The sequence below is a fragment of the Oenanthe melanoleuca genome, chromosome 1 (assembly GCF_029582105.1).
Source record: "Oenanthe melanoleuca isolate GR-GAL-2019-014 chromosome 1, OMel1.0, whole genome shotgun sequence".
NCBI classification, from domain to species: domain Eukaryota; kingdom Metazoa; phylum Chordata; class Aves; order Passeriformes; family Muscicapidae; genus Oenanthe; species Oenanthe melanoleuca.
This window is the reverse complement of record NC_079333.1, coordinates 104,799,751-104,813,105: the sequence shown is the minus strand read 5'-3', so window position 1 is coordinate 104,813,105 and position 13,355 is coordinate 104,799,751. Positions and strand designations below refer to the sequence as shown.

General features: G+C 37.3%; 1 protein-coding gene across 6 annotated transcripts in view; it reads left to right on the top strand.

The window, feature by feature from the left end:
- CASK (calcium/calmodulin dependent serine protein kinase) overlaps positions 1-13,355 on the top strand; it is a 186,807-nt gene that overhangs the window by 150,149 nt on the left and 23,303 nt on the right. For all 6 annotated transcript variants that reach the window (XM_056482692.1, XM_056482688.1, XM_056482682.1 and 3 more), the window contains 5 exons: positions 274-354; positions 4,789-4,977; positions 6,190-6,268; positions 8,572-8,657; positions 9,716-9,784. In XM_056482692.1, the coding sequence (XP_056338667.1) occupies positions 274-354; positions 4,789-4,977; positions 6,190-6,268; positions 8,572-8,657; positions 9,716-9,784 (504 nt within the window). The remainder of the gene's footprint in view (positions 1-273; positions 355-4,788; positions 4,978-6,189; positions 6,269-8,571; positions 8,658-9,715; positions 9,785-13,355) is intronic.

Sequence of the window (13,355 nt, the reverse complement as noted above, 5' to 3'; positions counted from 1 at the left end):
TCACTTGGGGGGGGGGGGTGGGTAAAAAAAGCTCCAAAACCTCTTTTCTTCAAATTTCTGCTTTAATCTCTTTCAGAGAGAACATTGGAACAAGGTGTTTTATTCTCTTGGGGTGGCTGAGTGGGGGCACATTCTCTTAAACCCTTTCCTGTGTCAAATATGTTGGTTTGTATAATCATTTGGGGGTGTTCTGACTGAGCAGTGAGGGGTTTCATTTCTTCAGTAGCTTTAAAAGAAATTTACAGTGGGGCATTTCTTTTGTTTATTTTGCAGGTATTGGAAGAAATTTCATGTTACCCAGAGAACAATGATGCAAAGGAGCTAAAACGTATTTTAACACAACCTCATTTCATGGTAAGCAGATCCTACTCTCATTTGGGCTATTTTATAATTTTTTTTATTATTCTTTATGTTAGAAAACTTCAGTAAATTCTTAAAATCTGCAAGTGATAGAACTGCATACAATACACCTATTAGTAAGCATTTCCAACCTGCTGCTCTGGCAGAAGAATTAGTATTGCTGCTACTATTAATCCTCATTACTGTGCTGAAAACTGTCAGCAATTTGGAATCATGTAATTATGGAGCAGTTTCACTGTGATTTTGGAGGTCTGTGTTGCACATGGAAAGAAGAATGAATCTTTTTGGATGTCCATAGATAGAACTGAGATCCTCCTTTTTCTTTTTCCGAAGATCTTCTTAGGATAAAGATGTGTGAATTAATTGTAAAATAAGTGTTTGTTTAATATTATTTTACAATAACTCAGTAGTGTGTACAGCGTGTTGAGTTTGTGCTACATATCAAAACTTCCTGTGTCTGTTTGCCAAATCTGATTTGGCAAATTTTGAGAGCAATAATTGTCCTAAATTCAGGGATGTTACTGCTTTGTAATTTGGTGCAAGTTGCTGAAGTCCACTAATTTGAAGGATTTCTTTTGTTTATGCTGTAGGTGAAGTTCATAAATTGAGAAATAAATGTGTTTGCTTTAATCTTTATGCACTATTGTCAGCTTAAAATCATTAATTTTACTCTCCCTAACATGAGGATTATATGCAGGGGGCTTTGTGGAATTTGCTCACCTGAAAGCTGAATTACTGTAAGTTTGAAGGACAAACATAATTTCCAGGAAAGAGTGAGCTGAAACCAACCTCCTGTTCAGGTATAAGATGAAATCTGGGTAGCTGCAGTCCCAGTGTGTTCTTTTGATGGCCCTTGTAGCCTTGGCTACATTTGTTTTTGTACTTTAAATCAGATCAGGAGCATGTTTATAAAGTGAATCTCCTGATTGCCCCTTAACAGTGTTTGGTTTGTATCACATAAGGGTCTCAGAGCATGCTAAACAACTTTTTTCAGGTAAAATTAAACTGAAATGTGTGCCAGGAGCCAGTGCAATCCAGCAGCTGATGGACACTCTGTCCACAGGGCCAGTTGGAAGCTGCTCAGAAGAAAAAACTCCTGCAATGTGTTCAGTGTGTACATCAGGTCCTGACAAATCCAATTGTTTTACTTTTTGGTTCATTCTTATGTCACTGCACTAATTGCTAGTGCAGACATGGACTTTTTGTGCCCATTCAGCAACACTCTGATGTTTTTCCCTGGAGATGGCACCTATCCTATCCTAAAGTTTGTAAGACCTCTGATTCAACATTTAACAGGAACACTTGCCTGAATAGAACATAAAACAAGGTGGAATGGTACTCAGCCATACTGTAAGAAAGATTTTTTTAAAAACCTTTCTCTGATACTCAGCTTCATTTTGGAATCTGATAGGTTCATTTGATACACTTTTCTTGTGTAAAATTACCCTGCAGTGTTGCTAAAACATTAAGCATTGTGGATAAAGACCATTTTTAAAGTATAAATTATTTTCAGAGTAGGCATCAATAAAAGTGATTGTGATATATATACATTTCGTGTATCAAATCAAGTGAGAGGAAAATTGAGTTGAAAATCCTCTTTGTTAGGTATCTCTGTTTCCTAATACTCTCATAAACCTAAAACCATTTGTCAGAGCTCTTTTGCTGCAAACCTATGAAAAGTATTTTTCATGAGGAAGAAGCTGCAATTCCATAACAAGTACTTTTGATGAGGAGTAATTTCAGCAAGTGAGTCTGCGGTATCCCAGGCTAAATTGCAAGTTGGTGAAGCCCCATCATCCCTTTTCCCCCATCTTTCTTTCATCCTCTCCCTAGCAGTTCTGTCATTCATCTAGAACTGCACTTTAATGTTGCACTGGGCTGAACTTGTAGAAAATTGCTCCAAAAAAACCAAAATCTCCAGCTAACCATTAGTAAAAAGAATGTAGGAGTCAGAATGAGCAGGGGAACAGAAACAGCTCATGTTAGGGAGAAATGGAAAGTAGCAATCAAACCAACATAAGTTGGTGTGGATCCACACCTGCAGATAGCACAGAGTCTCCAGATGCCAAAGGGACAACTCCATCCTCCATCATTCCCACTCCTGCTCCCAGATGCACCTTTATGGGATAAAATACTTTTACATTTGTTGCATTCTGCTAAATTTTCCTTCAGAGTGAAATCCTTTGTATCTTATAGGAAGCTATTAGGAAAATAAAAAATAAAACAATATTGTCATCCCACACTCCATGTGTTTGCCAGGTGTTACAGACCAATACTCTGGTTATTAATTCAGTAATCAATAAAGTGTAATACATAGGAGTCTGCATTAACACCTGCATGAAAACGGGCTATTTTAGTTTTTTTAATCTAGTGTGTATCCCTAGTCAGAAGAAAAACTATTGCAATCTGTCTTGTTTAGTTAATCACAGTGTTAGTGGGTTAAACTGTGCAGGCCTTTACAAAACCAAAGGAAATAAAGCATGTTTGTAAAAGATCTTCAAGATATTCTGTTCTGATTTTTTTTGCCCTTGTGTGCCTTATGGCTACATAAATAAATTATCAATTTATTCTGTGCATGTTTAACATTTTAATTCAAAGAAATGTATGTAAATTTTGCATGAAGGTCTTCCAGTAGATAATTAATTTAGGAATTCTTAAAGCATTTTCAAGTACCTCATTTGTTATGTATGTGCAAGTTTCAAAGGGCTTTTTTTCCATTACATGACTTTCAGTAGATTTTCGAATACACCATTTTCATATGTTAAAGATTCTGTTATATAAGTTCAGTATGTTGGAGCAATTGAAATATTTGCTAGGAGGCTTTTGTTTAATGACATAGAGAATTTTTATCCATCATCATATGCATTCCTATGCTGTTCTCTGCAGACAGTGCAGTAGAAAGCAGTTCTCATTAAACTAATTTTTAGTTTATTATCATATCAAGGTTATCATGTTCTGCAAAGGAAAAACAGGGAAAAAACACATTTTCAAAATTAGCAGAAATGCTTGAAAACAGTCATATTTAGGTAAGGTCCAACAGGAATCTTTTTATTAAACGTTTTCAATATTAAATTGAGCTTGCTGTACTTTAATGTATTTCTGAATTAGTGTTCATTTTTGTGAATATATTCAGAAGTCATTTAGTATAATTACAGACCTTTAAAAATGCTGGAAGTGCTGTATTTTAACCTCCTACAAGGTGAATATTATTGCTAAAAATAATATCAAGGAGGGCAATTATTTGATGTGATAAAAATGTAAGGAACTGGATTATGTAAAAAATGTAATATAAAAGCATGGAGACTGTAACAGATACAGGCAGGGGCACAGAATAACTTCCAAGGTCATTGTGTCCAGCCATTAACCTACACTGGAGTAACCACACATAACTGGATGCACAAATAAATCAAATTTAATTAAACAGTGTTAAAGTGATTTAACTTACTTATATGGTCCAGGTTGCTAATATAAAATATTGCTTCAGTAGTGCAAACTAATGCAGAGGAATTGATGGAAGTTTGAGCTTAGTTGACAAAATAAGATAAAAAATAGGAAATGCAGAGACAGGTTTGTATTTAACTAAAAAGAGTATGTGTGTTGATGGAAAAATGGGGGGAATGTAGGCAAAGCATTGTTAGTTTAGGGAAAATTTTTCCATCATTATAGTACTGACTTCCCAGCTATAGTTTCAAATCAATTTGAGAAATGGGAACATAAAAGTGTTTAAGAAATTACGTTTTTTCAATATGGTACATTTAGAAATGCTGCTGAAGTAGCCAATGAAAGCTAATGAAGCAGTGTTTTAGCAGTTTGTTGGTTTGCACTCTTAATTTTTGTCAAGCATTGTGAAGTCAGGGTGGTGGTGCTGGGTCCAGGTTCTAGGGGAAGGGTAGAGTATGGAAGCAATTATGACAGTAAACAACAAAAAAACCCAGTATTTCCTTCTTTTCTTCTGACCCATAGTCTACCTTTATTAGACTGAAATACCATGGGATCTATCTGAGTAGCTTTCCATTTTACTAGAGTAATTACTATAGAGTGGTTTGCACAGAAAGGTATTTTCTGATCCTCTGTCTGTGCACATGAGGATGGATTTACTCTGACACCCTGCAGGTGTCGAGAGGATGAGGGGAAGGGAGGCAGCACCATTCTCACTGAAGAACCTGCAGTAAAAATCACATTAACTCATGCAGGTTTTGGAGTCTCAGGGTGTGTGTGCAAGCATTTGCAGTCTGAAAGGTTGTCTTAGACTCAGAGTAAAAAAGTTCTTCAGTAGGAAACTGGGCACAAATACCTTGGGTTTCCAAGGTATTTCCTTGGGATTTCCAAGTCACTTGACTTTCTGAAAAGCTTTAAAAACACAAGGAGCGAGCGAGGGACATCGGAGACGGTGGACACCTGACATTTTGTTGCTGTGCTCTCCTCCAGGCCTTACTTCAAACTCATGATGTAGTGGCACATGAAGTTTACAGTGACGAAGCTCTGAGAGTCACCCCCCCTCCCACCTCGCCCTACCTGAACGGGGACTCGCCGGAGAGCGCCAACGGCGACATGGACATGGAGAACGTGACGCGCGTGCGCCTCGTGCAGTTCCAGAAGAACACGGATGAGCCCATGGTGTGTGTCCTGCTTTGGAGGGCAGGTGTCTGCCAGTAAAGGCAGGAGCTTCTCTTTGAAATGGAGAGTGTAAACCCCCTCCCTCCAAATTACTATAATTTTGAAATTAAGGGGCTCTCAGGCAAAGATATGGGAGTTAGGAATAACAATTCTTTACTAGGAAAATTAAAATACAAATACAGTATTACAAAGAGCCATCCCAAAACACTGACAGAGTCAGGATACAACCTGACACCCTGTGTTGGTAGCAGTCCCATTAAATGGTGGCTGCATCCTCCTGCAGTGGCAGATGTGGTTCAGTTGAAGCAGTTCTCCTGTAGAAGGTGCAATTTTCCTCTGAAGGTCCAGGGATGATGTGGAAAGGTCTGGTGCTCCTCTGGAATCCAGTGGAAAGAACACTGCCTTGGTGTTCAAAATCTCAGTTTTTATCTAGGTAGAAAATGTTTGGCTCCTCCTCCTGGCTGGAGCATCTCCCAGTGGGATGATGTAATTTTATCAGTCACACAGTGGGACTCAATGGGCCAGCAGCAGATGATATCTTCCTGGAGGGAGGATGGGTTGTGGAAAAGATGAAGATGGCTGCCCCAGCAGGTTTTAAAGATGGCCCATTAGCAGGTAATATGTGCCACAGAGATAAGGATCACTGCCCCACCCAGCATCAACAGATGGTGATAGAATACACATTTCTGGTCACATCCTGTATTGCAACCCAAGACAGTATGCAGGGAACATCACTATTCCCCTTGACTCCATAAAGACCAGCATTGTAATGATTTTAGTGTCCATTTCTTCACTTTGAGGCAGGGCTGTTAGTTAACAGGAATAGTTCAGCAGGCACTGTAGATATTTATCCTTCTTGAAATGCTCTGAGTGCATTCACACTGCTGCTGTGCCACTAGGGCTGGGTTTGTTTAAAAGCAGCCTCATAGTAGCTATAGCAAATTAGTCCTTAAACCCAACTGGAGCCTTTGCACTTCGGTATAAAATCACTTTTTTAACAAACCAGATCCTTATATGTTAAAGTATTGCATCCTCACTTAAAAAATAGTTTCTGGTTTTATTGCTCGTCTTTAGGTGACTGACAAAGACTTTTAGTCTTAAAATTTATATCCTGCCTTCAGGCTTTCAGGAAACGTGACTATTCTTAACCACTCAAGAATCACAGTGCCTAATGTTCTATTTTAAAAGTATAAACATTTCTTTTTTTTCTAGGGAATCACTTTAAAAATGAATGAGCTGAACCACTGCATTGTGGCAAGAATTATGCACGGAGGAATGATTCACCGGCAAGGTAATCACATCTCATGAAGAGTTTTATCTTCAAGCACAGTTATTTTAGATCCTTTTGTACAAACTGTGTACATTCTCCTGATTTTGATTGCTGCTGTTCCATAGCAGTGTCTCTCTGTGCCTGCATGAGCTCCTGCTAACTGCTTTAGTTACTGTCCAGTTGCAGATGTCTGCCTGTGTTTTGAGGTGAGGGCCACTGTGTTTCATTCAGGTCATAATTAGGATAATTACAATCTTATTACTTATTGCATAGCTCAGCAAGAGATGGAAACACCAGTAATTTCTGGAGCTCTACTTATTGAATCCTCTGTTTAAAAAGAAACCTTTGCACAAATAGCAGTATTTTCCCTTGCAAAAATGAAAGAGGTTTATCGACACAATTCTTGAGGATCTTTCTGTTTTTGGTGTTGAGAATCACAAAAATGGGGTTTGAAATAAAAATATTACTTGTGCCTAGATTCTAAATCTTTATTTTCAGTTTTCACTACCATAACAAATCCTGCAAACATGTTTTTTTTCCCTCATCCCCAGTCTTCTCCTTCTTGTCATTTTGTGTGTTCAGGCCAGATAACTGGGTTTTGTCCTGTTTTAAACAAATGAACTTCCCTACCAGGTTGTTGGCTGCAAGTTTGGATTGCAACCACGAAAGAGTTACTTTAGTTTTTTTAGACTGCTATCTTTTTCTTTTGATGTAAACAAAAATTCTCCAAATTTTTCAAAGCAAAGTTCCCTCTAGCCTACTGTTCTGTTTCAAAGGAAGCTAGGAACAGGTAATTGGGAAGACAAAACATATATTCACTTTGTCTCTCTGATATGGTAAACTCTGTCAGGAAAAGTTTTAATACAAGCAAAGGTGCAATTCAGAGAGGATTCTATCTGCCTTTGGGGGACCTTCTGAATTTAAATTTGTTTGGCTTCTAAAAGTGAGTTTTAAAAGGAGATTGCTCTAAGATTCACAGGAGAAAGGTTTTCTTCCAGCTGTGCTTAGGTGGTGGTGGTACTGTGCACACTATTGCTTCACATGACTGCATTCCATAATGGGGCTAATAAAACTTTTAAAACCTGCTAAAACTAGATAAAATATCCAACTGTGCCCATTAGAACACTTATTTTTAATTATACAGTGTGTTTTATTTCTAAAGATTTGGGAAATTTAACCTATTCTCTGTGTGCTTCATATGGCTAAGGTAGTGCTTCTGCACTAGGTAGAGCTTGACAATGAGCTGTACTTCAGTGATTCTGTAGTATGCTCATCTGTTTTTTAATGCTTCTAATTCTGTTAGTGCTCTAGATGCCTCTTAGCTTCACTGCTTCATTCAGCTTACCTGTATTTAGAATATTTTTACTGAATAGAGCAACAAGTGTAATTTGGCAGTGATCTCAAGCACTATCTTTGAATCCTGTTGGTAGGGTCTCTGCCTTGTGTTGGTTTTGGGGAGGCTTAGGGCATTTTTCTCTGCTGTCTCTTTTTGCTGTATGGAAAACTGTCAGGCAATATCAGCAATGTGTGGATTATAAATCTACTGTGAGGAATACAGGAGCTGTGTAATTTCAGGTCCAGCAATATTAAACAAAAACTGCACAATTCCCAGTCACAAAAATGTAGCTGCTGTGAAGTTGCCTTCTGTCTCTAGGCCAGCTCTGTCTTGTCTGGTAATTGAAATAGTTCTTATTCCAGAGGTGGCAGAGTTGAAATGGGAAGAAAGGCTGTTATAGATTCAATCTACTTACACCTGCCAGAGTATTCAGTAAAAATGAAACACCAGTGACACTCATTAAAAATTTTCTGTTTGTTGTTGACATGTCTGCCAAATGTCTATTCTTTATTCCCAATTTTTATGTATACTTCTCCTTACAGTCATGAACATAACAATATTCACTTCTGTCAGAATGACAGAAATGGGAAATGCTGCAGGAAAGGGGATTTTATTTGATATAGGGATGTTACTGAATCTGATTCTCAGCCTAATATGTAATTCCATCAGTTTTAGGTTTTGAATAATATCAAAGAATCTTTATACTATTCCAGGCCATATGGTGTTTTTGATTCAATATTATTGTTTAATAACAAAAACATGTTTTTCCCATTTACTTAGAGAATGCCTGGGCATCTCTTGCTGTGTATTCACTGCACTCTGAAAGACAGATTGTACCTAATACAAAGTCCTTTTCTGAATCTAGCAAAAAATTTATTTTAATATTGTTTTCTGTTTATGCCTTTGTATGAATATTAGTGCTGTGTTATAATTATTTCAGTGTGCAGAAACATGTCCTGAGCTGATTGTGTCTTTGTTAACTGTGCAGGTACGCTACACGTAGGAGATGAAATCAGAGAAATAAACGGAATCAGTGTGGCAAATCAAACTGTAGAACAACTACAAAAAATGCTTGTAAGTGCCTGAAGTCTTCCTCATGTCCTCTATAAAGTGCCTGTTTATTTAGTCAAAACTTGTTTAATTGTGTTCTTACTTCCCCTTTTTCTTGTGTTCTTGATAGAATACATGTCCATGCAGCAAAAAGTTATTTCAGTTTATAACTGTTGGGCTCACAGTTACTAATGTTACAAATTTAAAAAAACTTTGAGCTCATTCTGTCTTTTTCCAGGAAAACTCCACCTTTTTCCACCTACTCCACCTGCTAGTAGAGTCTGATATTTCCAAAACACTTGTTAATTTTTCTGCATACAGTCCTATCCTTGAGATATTGGATGGTATCACTAATCCTAGACTAGTTTAAAGGGAAATAGCATTTTTGGGGTGTCACAGTAAGCCAGCCAAAGAGACAAAGGGGGGAAGCTCTGAGATCTCTTGAAGTGATCTGCTCACATTTCTGCCCAGATCAGTAGTGGGTCAGCCATGTGGTATTCACAAGTATTCAGATTGCCATTTAATAAAATACATTGTCACAATCTTATGCTGTTCTGGAGTTACTACTTGTTATGAATATTCTTACACAATAGTAAATGCAAAGTAGCAAACCCCATGTTCTGTTTTGATGAAAGACTGTTTTTGACATTCCTGCCTTCAGTACAGTAAAATGCAGCTTTCCAGAAACTGAATGCAGTTTTGCTATTTGGCATGTATGATGAAAGGGAAGAAAATGCCTCTTTGGTAGAAAAGACTGTAGATTACAAGAATATAGCTACAAGGAAAAGGTTGACTTGGAAGAAATCTACACATCTCTCACATTAAAATGTGAATTTTAATGTGAATCTCTCACATTAAAATACAATTCTGGATTCTAGGCATTCAAAACCTGGTCAGGTGAACAAACTGGTAATGTTCATCCTTTAGATTAATGGGGGCAATTTAAATGTTTGTTTATGGGTGCTATGACAACTTACCCATAACATTTTAGCTTTTCATACTTGGACTGTGATGTTTTCCTTTCAAGCATTAACAATTTGGAGATTTTTCTCTTCAGTCTCAAAGTGCTTCTTTTTTCACAGAGGGAGATGCGTGGAAGTATTACCTTCAAGATAGTGCCAAGTTATCGCACGCAGTCTTCATCCTGTGAGGTAATGGAATTAATGACCCATCCCTTTCTTCCTCAGCCCTGTAACTAACTGCCTGCTGATGGCTGAATGTTACTGCTTTCTGGGAAATTGTTTCTGCCTGTCCTGTTAGATCACGCACACCAATTTTACAACAAAGATAACGGAACACGAGTAGGTCCCACCTACCTACTCAGCCCTGCCTTCATATTCATCTCATCAGCACCTTAACTAACTCTTTACAGCCTATTAAAGAAAAAAAAAATAGGAAAGGGGATCCTCAACTTATGCATTTAGGAAGCCCCTTTAAAATATGACCATTTAAACTCATACTTCAGGAAGTCTATTAAAATACCTAAGCTGAGGAACGATCCTCCTCTTTTTTAGGCTTTAAATATTATATTGCTGCTTTGGGCTGTTAAGGGTTAATTGAAAAACCTGTTTCTGTATAACCCTGTTGAGGTAAATTTGTGGTGGTCGTGTGTAACAGTTACATGTGGCTTAATATTATGTTTCCATGAAAAAATGGTCTTTGTCACTACAGAAGAAAAAACAGATTTCAAGTTGCTGCTGAACTGGAAACTTGGTATTACAGCTTTTGCAACGTTTAATTCCCTTCTGCTCACAAAGTTACATTCCAGATTGCAGCTGAAGGGAATTAAATTGTAGAAAATGGCTACTTGAGAGCCAGTGCTCAGTCTGAGCACACAGATGGCATTTGCAGCGTGTAGATGATGCCAATCTCCCCGTGCCACATGCTTAACTGCGCAAACAGCTCCCGAATTAGAACTCCCCCAGTGAAATCACAACCCCTGCTGAAGTCAAGCACCTTATCTTAATTAGAGCTGTGATTTCACCCTAATTGTTCTTGTGTCTCAGCAGATGCTAGAATACACAGAAACTGCCATTGTGGTTGTCAGAACAATCTGTTTTGAAAGGAAAAAAAATTACTGCTTTTTGGTTGCCTTCGGTACTTCTTAGTAGAATTCAACAAAAACTAAAATGCTTTAGAGGTAAAAGGTTTAACAGACTTTCACCTGTGAGGCCAATTTTCTTAAAATAAATATGAAACCAAAAGTTTTTCATGAAATGCCAAGGCTTTAAAAAACTACAGCGTGCTGACAAATTCATGTATTGACTTCTGTGCTGCAAAGGGGAGTAATAATAAAAGATACCACACTTCCCACTATTGAAATACAGAAACTGGTGAAACTGCAGACTTGCTGGGAAGATGATTATTTGGAAAAACTCAGCTTTAAATAAGTACTATTAGTTGTCATTTTAGTAATAGCAGATCATCTTTTTTCTTTAGCTTTGTGTCCTTAGGCTTTTCATGACTATTTACTTCACAGAAGAATGGAAAATAGACTCTCACTTCCATTGGGAAAAAATGGCTAAACTAGAAATGTGTGACCAAAGAGAAAAAGAAACCATGTCTCTATTTCTCCCACTTTGTAGCATGGAGCATTTATTTAGTCAGAGATGGATGAGTCCTTTCTACCTGCTCAGCCAGATTAAGACTTTGGCTTGATTTTCATCAGTTACAGGCATACACAAAAACCCCAGTGGTTTTAAATCTTCCTGTTAAAGCATCACTAGTCTGTTGGTACATATAGAATTTTTTTCACAGAATTTATCAGGAAGGTGATTCTGATGATGAATCAAATTCTTAACCATTGATAAAGGCTAAAACAACATTGACTGACGTGACTCACATAGAAGTCTTGTTTCTCATGCTCTCCAGCAGGATAAATAGAGAGATATTTTTGTTTTCACTAGTATAATCTTTGTAGTTACGGTATTTTTTGGCAACATTTCAGTCTGTATTTCTGTTTGGTTTTCCCTCAGTCATGGATTGGTGCTCATGTAATATAGTTTTATGAGAAGAGGAATATAAAACAGAATTGAGGACTGGGGGGCTTTGAGGCTCTTACCAGGGTCACATCATTGGGTTGCAAAACATCTTGTTAATCTTGAATAAAAAAAACCTGCATGTTAGTAGAGTCAGAGATAATGTGCTTTTTATTTACAATCTTAGGCCTTCACAAAGGTGAAGGGGGTATGGAATGTGGGTTTATTAAAATAACTGGGATTTGAATTTCACTTGCCATATTTGTCTTCTTTTATAGCCATTTAAAATGTCATTTTCTAAATATTGAGCCATTTCTGCATATATAGGGAAGTCTTTCCTACACTGTGTAATTTAGGGTTTTGAAAACTAGGCTGTTTTCAAAATCTCAGGTGAATAGTTTCATGTTTCTTAGGCATTTTTGGCTTCTCCTGCACCCATGCCTTCCATTCAGCTACCAGACCTATTTCATGGAGCAGACCTTGCTTGAATACTTTTGAATATGTAATACTTTGGAATTCTCTTGTGTAAAAATTGGATCAGCTGATCTGTGTGAGGTGACCTGTTTAGTCACTGGCATGGCAAATGACCTGAGTTAACACAGATGTTCAGATAACAAGGGCCAGGGTGTTGTTTTCTTCTTCAGATACCAAGAAAATTGCAGATTTACATAAACATGAGCTTAAGTAACTATTGCAACACATCCTTCTAATGGCTGATTGCTGTGTACACTGTTTATATGTTTCAGTTTTATCCCAATGAGTAAGCATTTTGCTCTGGCTAAAAGTACATTCTTACTTACTGACACAACACCCCAACTAACTTTTTGTAGTGTCAGATATGTGAGAATGGTAGGAGAAGTACTTTTAAAACAAAATAGGTTTCTTTAAACAAAAAAAAAAAAATCCTCATAAACATTCTTTGTTTCAGATTGCCTTTGTGAAACTCTTAAGTTGTTTCATTAAGAAGGAAAACCTTTAATATACAAGATTTTAAAAGCCTGGTGGTAATCACCACAGATTTTTTCCTTTATCTTCCATGGTTTCCATTAGTGCTCAAATATCAGGATTTTTTACTTTCTTAATTTTTTTTTTTTTAAATTTGCATTAAAAATACTGACAGAAGTGTTCCTTGAGGAAGACAGAAATGTAAAAATACTTTCAGAATTTTGGAAAGTCTGTCTGTGTTTGTTGGAGGTTTTAGTTTTGTTGGTTTTCTTGTTTGTTTTTTCTTTTTTAATATCTGGCAACAAGGTCATTGATCCAGCTGCTTTTGTCAGTATCTAATTTGATCAGGTCATATTTATTAGACATCACTGAATTCTTTCTATATAGGTTTGCATGTCAAATACATTGGTTTGTCATTCATAAACCACACTTGAAAACAAGCAAACAACAGGAAACTGGGTTTGCCATCATTTGGAAATAATTATGGTTGTTTCCTCTAAGGCTCTGGCTCTGTGGTTCTTCAGCTGAGTAGTGATGACCTCAAAGATTCCTGTGTTGTTTTTGTCCTGGGGCTGGACAAGGCTGGGAAGTCCAGACAGTCAAGTTCACTAAAATATAATGATAATAACCTTTCTACATTACTCAGAATCATTGGATCCTCCAAGTGTTTCCTGCCCCTATCCCCAGGAAAAGCAGGGCTTTTACTGATTTACTGGAGAAACAAACTCACAACCAAAACTGAAGTTTCCCAGGCCAGTCCTAAGCAGTCCTGCTGTTCTACAAGGATCTCTGTGCTCAT